The sequence below is a fragment of the Poecilia latipinna genome, unplaced genomic scaffold (assembly GCF_001443285.1).
Source record: "Poecilia latipinna isolate Pla-1442-1.1 unplaced genomic scaffold, P_latipinna-1.0 Scaffold33, whole genome shotgun sequence".
Taxonomy (NCBI): Eukaryota; Metazoa; Chordata; class Actinopteri; order Cyprinodontiformes; family Poeciliidae; genus Poecilia; species Poecilia latipinna.
In genome coordinates, this window is record NW_015112649.1 from 600209 (window position 1) to 618231 (window position 18023).

The following is an 18023-nucleotide window of genomic DNA, read 5'->3' on the forward strand; positions in this document are numbered from 1 at the left end:
GAATGCTTGTGGATATTCGCAGTCTTTAACCCAAATAATACCAAGACAGCCAAGAATATCCACTTAATTGAAGGCAATTACGTCCTAAAATATTGTTTCTCTTTCCTCTCCCGGTAGCTAGAGAATTTTATTTCCTGCTCAATCCTGTGCTGAACTGCTAAAACAAGTCAAACGTGGTGCTCTAAAGTGGCACTAACAATTCACACGGGCTCGTCAGAACATGACATTAACAACACAAAAAACATGGATCCTTCCTGCTGTGTGTCAGTGATTTAGGCTGGTGCTGATGTCATAGTGTGTGGGGGGCGGGACTTTCAAAAACATCCCTACTATCAGGCAAGGTAAGTAGATAAATGTTAATAGTTCGTTACCTTTAGCTTTTCTATTTAATTTCTTAAGAACGTTGTGCAAAGCGTCTGCTTGTGCATGCTAGGCTTTATAGCAACTTTCGGTTAGCATGTTCGTTTGTCCTTACGAGCTAAAGTTAGCAAACAATTTGTAGCCTCAGACTCAGTTACTTATTAAGCTGGTTTAATATACAGCTCTATTGGAAGCATTGACTCAATTAGTAGGTTAACATCAATGTTTTGGTTCATGTTTTTCCACCAAAAAGAGTGTGTGAGTCATTTAGGAGAGCCTTTTCAGATGAATGCTAATGCTAAAAGGTTACTTTTGAAAATTTTGTTTCAAAACATCAATAGAAGAACAAAAAAAAGTATATTTACTAAAGATACCTTATTGCTGTTTTCATTTTCTTTTTGCTTCTAGGAGCCATAACAACCAATAGATTATACTGTTTGTAACTGTTATTTCCTGTGGATTTGCTAAGTATAAACAGTGTGAATCTGCAGGCTTTTGCTGTAATTTACTCATGCTAATAACACTCATCTGCTCCTTTTATGTAAATACAAGTTAGTCATTAAGAGCCCAGCTACCTAAAAGTTTCCAAAAGAAAGGGAGCACTGGAAATGTTGTTGAAATGACTGGAAATGAGAGGACAGTTGATATCAAGCCATTCTGTGTCCTTTACCCAAACAGAGATTTACATCCTTTGAGCAAAACACACAAACTCAGCACTCTTTCAAGAAAAAAATAACAGAACTACACCCATCATATAATAGTAGTTTTGTGTGTGGGCTTTGCTTTTATTGTTGTTATGAGTGAATCGATATGTTATTTTATTTTCTTTTTTTTACAGTTTCTTATTATTTGTTTCCCACATTCTTTAGAGATATTATCGGTGTTACTGACAAACTTACTCATGGAGAAGCGGTTGCTGTATGAGAGACGTTCTTTTGGGAAATTATGATTCATGCAACTGGCATCCTGAACGCGGTGCACAGCCTGTTCAGCACAAATCCTTAACTGTACTTTAGATTAAAAGGCTGGGCTTTTTTGTTACAATTATAATCTAATATCTAGTGGTGGGACTCGATTGAAATTTTTAAATCAAGTTCATTGCTGGTTTGTAATTAATTTTTTGGAAATAAGCAAGAAAAGTTGATGGTCTTGTTTTCTATTTAAAAACTGGCTTTGGTGCTAAATTATTAAATTAATAGACATGTGAGCTCATCAAGAAATATTTGACCATTTTTAATGTGTTATTTAGATTATTCAAGTGTCAGATTGGTGCAAAGTGCTGTTATACCAAGTTTTTCAGAAATAGATATTGGTGTTTGCAGATTGCGCTTGTGTGTCAGATTTATGGCTGTACCAGAAACATAATCTAAAGGTTCCAGTCTCAAGAATAATAATAATAATAATAATAATAATAATAATAATAACAGTCTTTAAGCATTAAAATCTTAATTATCCAAAATGAATGTGTTCATAATAGTATCTACTAAATAAACTGAAACAAGGATGATATTTATTCAGACTAATCAGAGTTTCAGTTTCTGTTGCATTTTCTGCATAACTATCAGTGTTTTTTTTTGTAGACTTTTTGAATTTTTGTCCACTTTCAGACTCAGCAGTTTTAGTTTTGTCTGCTCTAACGCTATGCGAAATGTTCAGATCTAAATAACACTTTGAAATGAAAGCATCAATAGCTCATGTAGCTTTAATGTTGAATTCAGTTTGTAGCTGAGGTAAATAAATTATCATGTGATTGATACCTTAAAAGTTGCTCCACTGGATATGATTCATCATAATAAATACAGACGACACAGATGATGTTCAAATACTTCTGGAAGATTATCAGACATCATCTCGGTCTAGTACACACCGGTGGTGTGAGGGTCTGCTTGGGTCCTCCTACAGTCGTCACGGTCTATTTGACACTGTGCTTAAAACCTAAGAGTCGCTCCTGTTTGTGCGTTGCAAACTCTTGCTTGTGAATGATATTTCTGTAGCACATTGAATAACGATTAAAGGTGGAAACAAAGACACCTCTGGGGAGCAAACATACTTGAGCGAGCCTCCGAACAGCCTCATTCATCATGCAGAGAGAATGGTCGTGTTTGCTGAGCTAATACATTGAAGCTAATTGCCCTCTGAGCAACCCAAACACTAAGCGTCAGCTAAAATTATTCCCCCGAATGGAAACTTGCTCGGCTTCAGCTGATCTCGCCCACCCCTCCTTCCTGGTGCACCTTCCTCTCTGTGTCAGCCCGATATTCACTGCAGTGCGTGGATATTATAGCTTTCTATTGATTCAGCATTATTTTTCCTCTCAGCTGCTTCATGGTGGCTGGAGAGGGAAAGGCCAGCGCAGCAGCAGTCACACCTCAGCACCTCCCATGCGAATTTGTCCGCCTTTTTTTCTGCATTTCTTACAACTCCTCTTTACATCTTGCAGCCTGATGAACAAACGCGGCTTTTCCAACCCGTGCGCAATAGGAGTGATTTATAGACTCCAAGTAAACAGAATAAACCCCGGCTTTTGGCAAAATCTCTTGGACAAAGGAACATTTAGCTAAATAAAACATACAGCAAACTAAACAATGTGCAGAATAGTGCACATTTCTGAAAAAAGCCACTCCAGCTACTGTTGCCTGAGCTTGCAAAATCGCTTACGGCACGCAATCTTGACACAATCTGGAACTGCCTCTCGCTCTCACATGGCACTGCTGGCATCTTCACTGTATTACTGACAGGTGTGTGTGTGTATATGTGTGTGAATAAGTGTGTGTGAGGGCTGGCTGCGCTGGTGCTTGAACCTGCAACAGCGGCATTGATGGGGGGCCGGCCAGCCATCGAGAGGAACGTCCCGCTCCGCTCCTCGAGCCACCGGTTATCTCTCGCGGTAGAAGACTGTGTTTGGCATTTGTTTAACCTTGGGAAAGTGGCGATGTTGGTGTTGTTAACTTTCTGCGTGTGTGGGCGTGTGCGTGTGCAGCATAATACCCGTGCAGCTCCCCCAGGAGCGCATCCATATGCTTACTTTGGTTTGGTAATACAATCTGAGTGATTAAAATGTGGAGGTTCAAAATGCTGCAGTATCTGACTGAATGATTAAACGAATACATTACGGCTCCGTTTTCCAGCTCACAGCTTCTCCGTGCGTGGAGTGCGCGTTTCACTGAAAGCAAAAGCTACTGTATGTTTATCCATGTAGGTCACTTAATAATTCAAAACACTGCTGTTATTTAGAGACGCTTAATCCTCTTTGGTCGGCTCGCGGATCAGAATCACACAAAATTACCGCGTATTCTTTTCTGTGGGGAAACAAAATGGATCAATTAATTTCAAGACAACAGCTGAATCTCATCCTCGGTTTTATTGTTAGAGCTTAATGAAGAGACACATTCCTTGCGAAACGAATGTGGCTTTCGTCTTTTCAACATTTAGGCTCAGCGAAGGGTTTAGTACTTAACCCAAAGGTTAATTTTTCTACAAACAACCTGAAGGACAGCCAGTCGACCTGCTGAACCCATAAATAATAACGTATTTAGAACTGCATGCATTATCAGCTCTCTGACACATTTGAAGCACTGCTCTTCATGGTTTTGAGCGCATTGACTTCCCTTGAACAAAATCAATAGTTGTCTTGTGGTGTTGAATAAAGCTCTGTGAAATCATCCTGGAAGCAAACTGAAAGAGAGTTCACCACCCTTAAGGAAACGCAAACTGTGCAGTGTGGGTACGTGTGGCAATAACATGTTTTTTTTTTCTTTTCAAATTAAGTGGAGAACATCACATCACACGGGAGGTTATTTGTACTTGAGATATGCACGGCACGAACAAAATACAGATTGGTTTCAGTTCTTCAGCTTGAAATGTGAAGAGGAAAGATTTTTAAGGTTGTAAATTTATGGAGTGAGTTTGATCTTTTTGTGTTGCAGGTTTCCAAAGTGGATTTTTCAGATGGGTGTGGGTCGGGCATAAATGAGTTTTGGCTTTGGGGATATTTCTCTGTTGTGGTTTATTTGGTTTAACATAGCAAACCGATTAAATAAAGAAGTGAAATAATACTATTTCTCTTCTTTGTCCGCTGGTATCTGAGATTACGATGCGGGAAAGCCTTAAAACAAATAATCTTTTACAGCAGCGACTAAATCTCAGTGCAGAAAATCCAAACATTTTCTCAGTAAAAACGTACAGAGAGAGGAATCTTTGATTCGTCCTCATCGCACAGTTTCTCTCCAGAGTCCTCACTCCTTCCTTATGTTTTCTTCCCTTCATCTTAACCCAAAAGGTTTCAACAAGATCCAGGTCTGAGAACTGAGACGATTCTGGAGAAAAGCAGACTCCGTGTCTGGTGAAACCATCTAAGCCGTATAAGTCAACTAAATGTTACAATCCAGACAATTAAATTAAATTAAATAGTTTGATGAAGGGTGAAGGCTTAGGCCCACCCTGCCGACAAATATTAATCTGTGTGTGATGTAATATAAACGACATATTTGGAATAGAGTGCTGTCAAATCAAAAACTAACAACAATCCAAACAAAATGGTTAGTAGTCAGGCAGAAGTTCAGATTCTGTCAAATCTTTCTTTGTACACATTAGTTTAAATCTCAATGTTGGACAATCTTTACATCGATTTATATATTAGAACTTTATCCAAGCAAAAGACCCAACTGAGATTCGCTCTCAGTGTTGGTTGTATCCACCAAATATTTAAAATATTTCAGAATCCTTGATGCAGCCTACCAAAGTGCCAAGAACTCCTGGAGTCAGGCCCAAAGCATCACAGATCCCCCACTGTACATCACACTAGAGATTACAGTTGTTGTTTTTTTTTTCACATATTCAACCAGAAAATGTTTTTTTATTATTATTATTCTGGCATCATGCTGAAACAACCAGATGACATGCAGCCTGGTTGTTATGGAGACTTGGAGAGTCCAAGATGCCACTCTTCTCTGCAGTTCTCTAAAGGAGAGCTGCGGAGATATTCTTGCCTCTCTTACCATCCTACTCACTCTGCATGGTGGCAAGATAAATACAGCAACTCATCCAGCCTTGTGACCAGTGGCTAAAAGAAAGAGATGACCTCTGTTTTGCAATATATTTATACACCAGGGAAATCACAGATTACAAATTTATCGTCCCTAAACACAGATCGACATAAAAAGAAAAAAAAAAAGCAGAGAATAAATTATTAAAATACTCAAACTCCACTTATTTGAAAGGGACTGTTAGATTGTCAGACGATGATTTTCACAATGACACGTTTAGCAGAGGTGCCAACAAGTGTGGAAAGTGTTGTAACTCCACGACTACCTTTCGTAGTGTCTCCGCGTACACGTGGCGGCGCTCGTGCTGCTGGGGTTTCCGCCCAATTCGTCGTATACGTGCTTCCACTGCCTGCGCACCGTGATCTGGAGGAAGAGACGAGAGGAAGAAAAAAAAAAAAAAGAAGACATCAGCAGGCGAAGAATTTCACAAGTCTTAAACAAAAAATATTTAGGGAAAAAAAAAAAAACATGAACGGCTGACATCATTTCAAGATCTCGGGGAGCTACTCAGCCACATTGTTCCAGTTATTAAATACTCAACACTCACAATAAGCCCAGTTAACAACCTGCTGTCAGTTGTTCTTGCTATAATCCCGTATCCCGCAACAGATGGGAATAACGGGCGGGCTCCGTCATAAAACACCAAAACCCAAGCTGCCGCTGAGCTAACAAAGCCTCAACATGAAACAAGAAATAATCAGAGGCAGATATGATGGTATTAAAAGGATATGAGCGCAGATTATATGAGCCGTATCCTCTTTAGGGCCTGCTCTGGCTATCTGTTTGGACAGCAGCATACAGCCAGCTAATGAAGAAACGAGTGCGAGCAACACGTTTGACGAGCGAACATCAAACAGGTCGCACATGAGCAGTGGCTGAACAAACAGCGGGGCGATCCTGCCAAGTTAACTGCCTCATTCAACCTCGTTTCGGGCCCGCTTTGTTTCTCCCTGCAACACGCGCACGCTGGCGAGCTGCGTGCGCACCTCTCTCCACTTGATCTCCAACGTGGGAAAAAATGAGCGATTTATCCAATTTCCTTCTGCTCCGCGCAGAACAGAGGAACATGTGTTTTCCACACCGAGGGGGTTTTGAAACAACAGCACCATTTCGGCTAAAAGTGGCTCTGAGCAATACTTTCTTCTCGGGGAAAAATAGCAACTGACCTCACTGGGGTGAAAGGAGGGCAGAGGGAGAGAGAGAAAAGTAGAGGAGAAGAGGGAGGGAAAGTGGAGGTCCGGGGGTGGAGGGACAGGTAAGGGACGGCGTCAGAGGGAGAGATGTGTCAGAAACAGAACAAAAGAGGGCAAATATCGCAGGCAGGGGAACAGAATGAGAGGAGGAAAACTGGGAGGAGAGGGTAATATGTCGCCACATATGTGAATACTTACCAACTCATATCCTCCAAGTTTCTGAGCAGCTTGAAACATAGTCCAAAGGTTGACTGTGGGAGACAGAAGACAAACAAGGCAGTTAGGAACTCTGGGAAAGCTGAAACAAATGACATCATATACAGTCATTACACCAGGGGGAAGGAAACGACTTTTATAATCCCCGTAGTCAAGAAAAAAGCTATAAAAACACAATGTAAAATCACATCATTACAAATTTGAGCCTTTAATAATTATCAGCGATTACATCCTCGGCCAGGACATTTAATATTTTTTTTTAACAGAGGGACAGACAGAGATAACAAGAGAGCGCAGGCCAGGCCTGGTCTGGCTGTCAAGACACACAGAGGTTTTAAACCATTGTGGTTAAACACTGCTAAAGCTTTCCATCATCTCATTATTGTCATTAAAAGTTTGTTTAAAAAAAAAAAAAGCCAATAAAAAGAGCGATGAAAGTTTTCTCTGCTGTGCACTTCTGGAAAGCTGGCTGACAAATCTGTATGGGAAAAAAAAAGCTTTGTAATAACTTGCAATAAAAATTCATGTTGTTTCTTTTAGTAGAACGGGTTTGCTAAACTCATTCATGTCAAGTCACAAACGTCCTTAATGGGCCGGTTGTGGCAGAATGCATTGACAAAAAGGTTAAAACGTAAATAAACAGGTGTCTCTGGATTTGATGAGTACTTCTTAAAGCTAAATAATATTGAAGAAGTTTTGTCATTAATGGTATTTGGCAGCATACAGATAAAAACTGCTTTGATTTGATTGATAAGATATTTAAGTGCACAACTTTTATGTTGAAGGCTGTATTTTTGTAGCCATATGGAGTCTAGAGGAGATCATAAGATGTTATGGTGGGCCGGATGATGCAGATAAAAAGAGCACGGTAGTGGCAGTGTCATGCTGAAGAGATGCCACCCATCACTTTTGTTTGGGAAACACCGCAGTGCATTGCAGCATGATGAGTAGCCAATATTTTTGCAAAATAGCAACAAAACCAGACACGCAGACTTTTACAACTGAGTTTTTCATAACTTACTCAACACCTTATATTTAACATTCTTAATAATGCAACCAAACTAAATACAACTTTGTTAATTTCAGTGTAGACAGTGACATTTAACTGTGCATCTATACACTCTGCCATGGCGACGGAGCTAAAAGTGGATGAGGCAACGAGAAAGTTTTGATTTTACTTCCCTCAAACACTCATGAAGCCGTTTTGAGAAGCAGAAAGTCTACAGTAACTGTAAGGCGATAAAAGTAGGAGATAGAAGAAGCAATCAACAAATTGAACATCCCTGCTGACGCTTTGATTGGCCGGTAGTTGTGGGAGTTTAATGTATGCAATGGGAGGGCGGGATCTGATCACCAGTCTACTGATTGTTTTGTCTATAAGTATTTCCTTATTTCTGCAGAAGGAGTACAAATGAACACCACATTTTGCGAGAATAAAGAACATGCCTCATCCTGACAAAGACGTTTGTTAACTCTCAGCTGCAGCCTGCAGGTAGGAATGAAAAGCCATTAAAAGCATCAAAGACTTTGCAAAATGCTCAAAGTTCTGTTTGAACTAATGCAAATTAATTTGCATCGATTTCTCCCACCAAACAAACCCTGACAAGCCACATTATAAATACATGTCTTGTGTAATATTTCTGCCTAAAAATAGCTGGCAGAGTCTTCAAATGGCTTTCTCTCTCTCTCTCTCTCTCTCTCTTTTTAAAGGAAATACTTCCCACGAACAAAGAAGCATAAGTTCATTGAGGGACGTTTTGTGCCAATGACATTTGTATTTGCTTTCTGTAACATCATTGTTTAACATTTTTATATGAAGGCCTATAAATAAGAAAAGGGAGGCTTCGCCCAGGGAAAAATCCATCAAAATTCAATCTGTGCGTACACAAAGCCTTGCATTTGTCAAAATGACATTTTCCTATCTCCGCATTTGACAGCATTGATTTTTTTTCTCTCCCTCTCTCTTTCCCTCCTCTCTGCGACCGTTGTCGGTGCTCGGGTGGAATAACAAAGGGAGCTGGGTAGGTTTTTCTGTTTGAACTGAGCACGCTGGCGCATTGTACTCTCCGACTGTGGAAACAGAAAGATGGTCTATTTAACTCGCTTGTTACGCATCGACTGTAATTACCGCAGCCGCACACAGGACCGGGAGGGGACGGGAACACAAAGGCAATGAGGGAACATGCCTTTTCTTAGATGTCTTGTCATTAGTAATTTCTTTTCTTAATTCCTCTCTGTTTGGCAGGGGCAATTATCACTGAGATAAGGATGACAAAACACGAACACAATGCAGCCTCAGTGACACACCGATGGCACGGCAATTAGACAACAAGGCTGAAAGAGGGAGACAAATTGGAACTGATGTTCACAATCACATGCTGATCTCCAAGCCCAGGAAAAACACACACACACACACACACACACACACACACACACACACACACGTCAGGACATTCACGCAAACACACACACTAACTGGTTAATCTCATAAAATACACACTAGAACCACAACTGCTTTTGTGTAAATGCTTCAGTTCACAGTGTCTTGTTACCTTTCACCACTTCATCTGCACACATGTGGCCTTAAGGCAGCAGCTGCTCAGCGAAACACAATGAGCCACGATAAGAAAGGCAGAATGACTTAGAAACTGAACTGTCACATTTATATCAGGTTGTTGAAAGCGATGCAGAGTCAACTATTGTTTTGGAAATGAATTTTAAAGCAGAAACGGACAGGCGATTTCCCAGTTAGGCGTGAGTCGCTTACTGGAATCAAGGAGCAGCAAGAATTAAGCTTAAAATGTCTATCTTGTGAAGGTGCTGAAGTGACAGCTGATTTTTCAGTTCGGTGGAGCGTCGAGTAATTTTGAGTTCCCCCTTCCCAACCTGTTGCTGCACACTGTCGGCTGCTTCACAGATTTTTGTCTTTTCTGGTCAATATTTCTAATTGTGAAAACAGAAAATAGTGGGAAAGCTCCAAACATTATGTCTCCTCTTAAGCAGATGACTGTGTGCTCAACCTACTGCTTAACCAGCTAATATCAGCTTGTTATACTCTCCTAACGATAAAGAGCACAACGGCAAAATAGGCATAACATCTTCCATGTTGCCAGGAAAATAATTCAGACTATTTAAAAAGTGTAAAGATGATATGTTTGCCTTGAGTCAATAAAGATTTTCTTGATTCAATAATCTGCTGAATTGTTCAAGCAAAACCCAGAAAAAAGTAAGACATACAAACTATCCCAAAACTATTCACATCCCTGGCATATTCAGATTTAAAGAAATCTGAAGTAATATTTGAAATTTAACAACATGTCTCTTCTTACTTGAAATAAAAACTGATATTTTTGTCCAGCCAGAATCCTGAATTTAATCCGATTCAAAATTAGTATCTTGTGACAAAAGATAAATAGGAGAAATTTTTAGTGAAAACATGGTCAGCAAGTATAAGGCGTCTGCCGTTTATGGCAATAAAATTTTCATAGAATATTGAGAAGGTTATAAATAATTAGAACAAGTAATATGATGCCATTTATTACCATTAAGTTGTTGTCACTTATGTTACTCTGTAACGAGAGTCAGAGCACAAAGGCATGATGTTCTGTCCAACAAGTCGATGTCCTTTCTACATATATCCTAGCTTGTTTTATTACCAACATAACAATAAATAAACGTGGGAGATGAAATTAAATCTGCAATAATCAGTTTGTTGTAATTTTTGAGCTGCAGTGGGAGTAATTGTTGCTTTCTCACTTTTGTTTGAAATATTTTCAGTATTGCCACGATGGTGTGAAGCTGCAGTAATTTTTATTCAAGGTTACATTGTGAAGCCGTGGCCATCGTGGTTTTATCATGGAGCTTTCCCGTTCAGCACTCGCATCTCGGAATCTAAAAAAGCTGCAGTGGAAACATTTTTACGTTTTCTTCCCATCTTTTTTTTTTTTTTTTTTTTCCTGCCAACTGGCAAGAAAACAGCATTTTAATCTCCAGGAGACAGAAATAATTAGCTGCAGCTGAAAGAGCTGATAATAGAGCTGTTGTTTACTGCCACTTTCAAGAGAAAAATATAAATGAAAAACAAAAAAACAAAAAAGAAAACAAACTCTAGCCTGTATCCAATCCTCCTGTTTCTCTTTTTTTCTTCTTCTTCTTCTTCATTTCAGCTTCTAATACTTAATTTTGTTTTATTTTCCAGGCCAACCGGTCACACATAAGCAACTCTACTCGAGGACGTTTAATGCATACAAACCCAGAAGTGAAATATAAATTTAGCATGAGAGCGAGGCGAGGGAAAACAGGCAGGCGTAGTGTCGAGCCAGCAGTATTCATATTACAAGGTTTTACAATAAGTTACAAGCCATTTGTGGTGAAACGTAGATTGAAGTGAATTATGCTGGGAACTGCAGGAGTAAGACTGTAGCTTTTACTCCGGCTTCAGACTCAGATTTAAACGGATACGAGGGTAATTCTGGTGGAATCATTTAACCATCTGTTGCTTTGTTAAACTCCAAGAAAACTTCATAAAAAAAAGATTAATGCTCAAAAATGACTAAAATAGGAGAATTTCAGCTTCCATTACATGAAAGAGACCCCTTTGATCCCTCAGTGCATTTGTTGAAAGAGAAAAAATATGAAACTGGCAGCTGATTATATCTGAGAGTTTGCATTAATTGTGATGTGCCCCCCCCAACCCCTTACATGTGCTGATGTGTGCTCGCTGCCAAGGACGAAGTTTAAACAGCATGATTTTACCGTTTAATGAGGGCTCTTGCTTATGATGTGTCTACTTTTGAGATTCAAAGCATGTGCTGTATGTAAAACAGTTGGCGAGCGAGCGGACCTCGACTTTATTCCGAGCTCAAACAGAGAAATGCCAGCTGAAAGTAAAGAGCGTGTAATTCTCCGACGTCTTCATCTCTCCATCTCCTCTGAAACCGCCACGACCTGTTTGAGCTACAACACGTTGGCAGCTACAATGACAGGGCTGTCAAAATACTGTGGCGGTGTTAGCTAAGACCAACATGTAACAGTTTAGAGTAACGAGTGACGCAACGCTGCAGTGATGAAACAATTCGATACAGAATTGAATCTATAACCGTTTGCAGGTATTTTAATGTATATGTCTGAGAAAACATTAAGTCAACACTCAAAGACAGTAACTGACATTTAAAAATATATTCGAACAAGATGGCATGTAAATTGTTGCCATGACAACCACAGCTACGATCCTTTTGTTGGGTTTAACATGTTGGACATTAGCACCAGTGGTGTTGCTAAGCTAGTTGGCAATTTATAAAATGTGACAAAAAACCCACAAGTTAGAAACCAAAAGTTTCTAAGATTAGTACATCTTAGCTAAATTCATACAGTAGTTGACATTCTTGCTGACGCTAACTTAGTGAAGGCATAAAATGTTACTAAGTAATGCATTTTTAAAATCTAATCTAACACAGCAGTGTGTATCCCTCCTTTCCCCCCCCTGACAACCACAACAAACATTTTCCATTTACTGGAAACAAATGCTTCACGGTTACACCTCAGCTTGTTAGCAAGTTTAACTTTAGCATTAGCATTGCTGGCAAATGAATTTAGACATAAAATGTTCCTGAAAGAGCAATTTAAAAACCTTTAATATCTATTTTAACATGGTGTCTTGGAAGGTTTCCATGACAGCCACGGATAGGAAGTGCTGTTCATTGGCAGCAAGAACCTCAAGGTTACCGAGCTGAGCTTGCTAGCAAGTTTGACGTAAGCGTTAGCACTGACACTGAACTATTTAAATCTTTCTCCAATACAGAAACGTCCTCAACCGCAAGTAACAGTTTTACAGCTTTTAGTAAGATGATTTATTCAATCATACAACAAACCATATAAGCATAAAGACTTAATTACACAGATGAATGAGAACAGCAGTGCACTGAACCAATGGCTTCTAATCAAAATGTCAAATCTGTAATCAAAATAAGTCTGTAAATATTAGCATTTAGCCACTATTAAACACCATGCTTTCAAACAAATATGTCCAACTGAAATTGAAAACATTTTTATTACTAAAATTTAACACATTTAACAATGCAATAAACACCTACTGAATGTATTTGTAGTTCAGAGGTTATTATTGCATGGCGTTCTGCTCTCTCTAGAGTAACCCAGTTATCCTACAATAAACTGATATTAGCTGAATAATTAGTCAGAAGTTAACTGCATTACATTAATGATAGAAGAATATTGCAAGAGGCGAAATATTTCCAAATAGCCAAACTTGTCTTTCTAACAAGTACAGTAAAAGTTTTGCCATTTTCTTGCAGTCAGAAAAAAAACTCTAGTCAATCTGTCTTTTTAAAAAAAAAAAAAAAAAAAACTTTTAAGAAAACGTAATAGACTGTAGAACTGGTACGACAGAAAATTTGATGAGTTTTGATGTAAATTTTAAAAACCTCGCTTACCTTGATACCTGTAAATAATTCCTGCCTATTCAATATACATCACTCTCCCTTTTCCACCTCTGATTAATTTACAGGAGCCGTTCCATCCTGAATAGTTAAATCCTGCGCGGTTCCCTTAGCATCACTGCTAATGTGCATTCCTTCCTTGAATAAAAGACTCAGAATGCAGCAGAGAGAGGGAGAAAAAAAAACAATCTGGGATGAGAGCTGGCATTCTCAAGTGCCTTTCCTCAAGATCAAACACCTTAAACAAACACGTTTTTTTTTTTCTTTCCTCCAGTTTCAAGAGACCAGAAAGAGCACGCTCTTTATGATGTTTACGTGCAGGTTTTCTCCTCTCTGCCCCTCTGCACTTCAAGTGCAAGCTAAGCATCCAACCTATATTAGAGATCTTTCATCTCGGCCAGACGTGTTTCCCATACATGTGATGTTCTCCTAACGCTGCTTTAAGGGCGTTCTTGGTCTTCACAGGAAAACCTTTTGACAAGAGTGAGGAGATGTTCTGTCTTACATGAAAGCTGGGTAAAATGTGTCCTGACAGAAAGCCTCCTGAGTTTTTTTTCTCTCTCTCTTTTCTTTACAAATTGTTGTATGCACTGTTTCTCCTCTAAGACTTTTATTCCCTCAGTTTATAATTGAGACAGAGGGATTATTTTCTTTATCCCCAACAGTCATGGATTCTTCTTACTTTTGCCATAAACGTCTGCAGTCATTGGATTCTTCTTTATTTACTCTCTTAAAGCTCTAAACCTCTGTGCAGGATAAAAACTAAGTGGTTATTTTTCTAGTGTGTGTGTGTGTGTGGAGGACAGTTTTAAGTAATATGTGTTTGGAGAAGTTGATTAAAATTAAACGTCTGCCTTGTTTCACTCTCATACTCAAACTGGAATGAAAAACTAAATCATTTGACATTCTTACTCTAAATTGTGAAATATTCTCTAACTCTCTAATGTGTTTTCTGCTACTTTTATTCTCGTGTCTGATGTACAGTTGTTTCTCTGACTGTTTCTAACCCTCTCTCAGCTTGCTAACCTTCCCCGCCGGCAATGTTACGACCTAAATTTTCAAAATACCCTGTAAAAACCTACCCGCACATTACTTTACCTCTTCTTCTACAGTAAAGAGTGCTCCTTTGTTTAAACGCTGCCAGAGAGGGAATAAGAGAGTAAGTTGCGCTACTCACTCTGTTTGAAGCCGAGGAAGGGGATCCTCTCTATGGGCGTGTCTCGTTCTTTCATGTACTTGTAGAGCTCTACCAAGAAAGCCTGCTCCTCCGCGCGGCTCTCCTCTGAAGTTTCCTCATCTTTCCTCTCTTCCTTTTTCTCACTCCTCTCCTCCTTGTCCTTCTCCTTTCCTCTCTCCTTCTCCTCAGGCGAGGATTTCTTACTGAGCCCGGCGGGCCTCTGTTTGCCCGGCGTGGTTAGTTTTCCGTTGGGTACCGTTTTGCAGCCGGGCTTGACCTGCACGGACAGAGCACAAGGAGTGTGCGGATGCGATTAAAGGGAAACCGAAACCACAATGAGAGGGTTATTTAAATGAGGTCAGACAGCTGTACGCGAGATGTGCTGGGATCAAAGCAGAAACAAATATTCTTTGTGGCCACATAGCTCATGTTCTCGTCACTGAAAAGCCAACAATGAGTTGGACTAATATCAATTTTTAACTCTGAAAGGTCGCAGGGATGCATGGACAAATCGGCCTGATTTTTAGCTTGGCTGGATTCAAACTTCCGAACTTTTTTCAGAGCAGTAAATGCACCATGTGCTCCTCCAGTCACTGGTCCTCCAAGGACATGTAGCTTTTTGAAGTTATCCAGTCATTGTCATTTTGTAACCTATGAAAATAGATAAATAATGTGGCCTTTTAAGCCACCATGCAGTATCCAAACTAAACACTGAGAGCTGCCTTTCACCCAGATTTAGATATCATGTTTTATGTTGACATTTTTGCACCTTTCACTTTTTAAATTCAATTTCACTTTAATTTACACAACTTTTTTATGTTTAGTTAATCATAAATTTGCTTGAGATAATCAGGTCTACTTATACAATGGCGTATTGGGGCCATATTAATATCAAATAGAAATAAAAAATTACAAGAGTAACATCATTTGAGAACAAAGGTGAAATAATACGAGAATAAAGTCATAACATTACGAGTATAGTTGTAATATTAATTATTAGGAGATTAGTCGTAACATTTTGACTTTACTCTCACAATATTATAACTTTATTCCCACATTTTTATGACTTTATTCTAGTAATTACATTTTTTTTACTTTCTTATTGTGTCTCTAATACTCCGTCATACTTTAAAAAAAAATCAGAATTGGCTAAAATTATTATTTACTGCTCAGAACTTTAATAAAATCATAAACTGACCACAAAACTCTGATCGGTGCATCTCTTCCAGCAAGTATCTGGAAGACTAAGATGTTCGGTTGAAACTGAAAAACATATAAATATCTTTTTGATTTTTTTTCTGCTATACTTGTGCAATGATCTCACTTGTTTTAAACAAAATCTGCTCTTCAGTCTAGCAATTGTTGCTGTATTTACAAAACTGCTTCCTTCTAATGGAAACTCATAAAATAAGATACACATCTTGTTCCTCTGCAGGATCATGTTGTGCTTGTTTTAAAGACTATTATGTGTTTCAGGGAAGGAGAAAGGACAGGAGAGAAAGGAGTGCTGTTCTGTAACAGATGCTATCAAATCTAATAAAACAATGAAAAAAAAAGTTGTTCTAAAGGCTGTTTTGCAGATGAGATAACAAAAAACTGAAAATAGCAAATACATAAAAACAAAAAACATAAACAAAATCAGCAATCTATCTGTTCAAACATGAAAATACTAAACATTCCCAGGCTACAAATCATCTCTTGCACTCCTCTCATGACAGATTATGTCATTCCTTTTGTGTAACAAGTGGCCTTCGGAGTCACATGTTTCCCTGCGTGCGCTGGTGGTTGTTACAGCGCGCTGCACCGCTGCTGCGTGGGTCACAGCGGGTTGTTTGGGAAAACTGAAACGTGGTGGCCTCGTTCTGCAGCCCGAGATAAAAAAAAACCCCGACCACCTGGAAAACAGTATGCTGGCAACAACGAGGTAAGCCTTTAAGCCAGAGCCAGAGGACAAACATTACTGCATAATACTAATACCAATAATAATAGCCATAATGGTGTACGTAATCATGTTGATAAACATTTATGAGTTCTTCCCATCTAGGGCAAATATGTGCACGATGAACCTTTATATAATCCCTTGCAATTGTGTCGAGTCATTCCTTGTTTTATTATATTTTGCTTCCAAGAATCCAGACTTTGTGTAATATTAATTAACAGCTTTCTTAAGGACAAAGATGTTGTCTTGCTAATGTTCGGTCTGGTGAATGACCAACGGGGATTTTAAAGCATGTCAGTCATTCAGGTATAAAAAAAAAGCTCTTAAACTCGGGGGAATAAATTAGCGTTTTGTCATGATATGACAGAAAATTTAAGTTTATTACACTGGGTTACAAAAAAAAAGTTTTTTGGAAGTTGTCTATTTTTTTTTCCCAATTGAATTAGGACTATTTTGTACCATTGAATCCAAAAATGACATCCATTTTTCTCAATCAGGTCAGGCTTTTATTCTAATTTGATTTAGAGAAATCTGATCCTCTGACTAAATCCATTACATTTTTGTGATATTATCACTTAATTTCTGTTAATATTTCTCATCCAAAAAAAGTTTTAGGAGAAAAAAAAAATGTTTTCTACCAGAGTGGATAAATTAAATGTTACAAACTTTCTGTAAATTGAGTAATAAACAATGATAAGGGTAAGTACATGTAATTTGAACATTACGTCTTCGTTGTGTAAAATTCTCCGTCTCTTTTCTGTCCTGATTGAGTCTCTCCTCCTGATCATCACTCATTGATCTCAGATTATCAGGAAACAGATCCAGATGTGAGAACAAGTCATGCACTTTGATGCTCATGTTGCAGTCATAGCTCAGAAAGTTGACCTGATGGAGCAAAACCGATGTGATTTCTGGATTCAGCACATCAAAATGACCCTAAAAGAGTTGAAGAACCCCAGACAGTTTTTCGGCTACTTATCAGTAATATTTTATTGCTAGCAGTCCAACACAAAGAGAAGCAGATCGCAGTTTGAACAGAATAATGCATCTCTCAGGTCTTGTGTCAAAACTTTGATTAATTTTACACTTAAGTTGACTTAAATAACATATTTTCACAGTAACATGCAAAGACTAGAAATAAAGATAACTTTGTGCTGCATTGATGCGACCAAGAGAGAAATGAGTGGTTGTGTAAAATCCCATCACACATCCTCTTTTTTGTTCAGTTTTTGTCTGCCACCCTGCATCTAACAACACATCAGTCCATTTGGCAGTCAGTGAGATTATATTACAGCTTACTGAATGCACAGCTTATCTTATCTCACCTTGGCTGTAGTTTTGCTCTCTGGGCTCAAGGGGTCCTGAGCCGCCACAGCTGCTGAACCCTGGGTCGACCCCGACGAGCCCTGACCTGGAGCTTGACCCTGGGTCTCCCTCCTCTGAGAGATGGAAAGCTTCTTCTTTCGAGGTCGCCCCTTCAGGTTCGGAGCTGAGGGAGAACAGAAAGACAAGATGAGATTTATCTATATAGGCTGGAAATAAATCACACCATCTAGTGTGATTTTTTTTTTTTTTTTTTTTTTTTTTACCCCGGGGTAGGAACTGTTTATACGCTCGTGTAAAAAAAAAAAAAAAAAA

At 38.9% G+C, this 18023-nt stretch overlaps 1 protein-coding gene across 1 annotated transcript in view; it reads right to left on the reverse strand.

The window, feature by feature from the left end:
* The window catches only part of arid5b (AT-rich interaction domain 5B), a 106095-nt gene that overhangs the window by 12776 nt on the left and 75296 nt on the right, over nucleotides 1–18023 (reverse strand). The window contains exons 5-8 of the mRNA XM_015042265.1: nucleotides 17711–17874; nucleotides 14447–14723; nucleotides 6797–6849; nucleotides 5671–5768 (exon numbers count right to left, since the gene is read on the reverse strand). Of these exons, the coding sequence (XP_014897751.1) occupies nucleotides 5671–5768; nucleotides 6797–6849; nucleotides 14447–14723; nucleotides 17711–17874 (592 nt within the window). The remainder of the gene's footprint in view (nucleotides 1–5670; nucleotides 5769–6796; nucleotides 6850–14446; nucleotides 14724–17710; nucleotides 17875–18023) is intronic.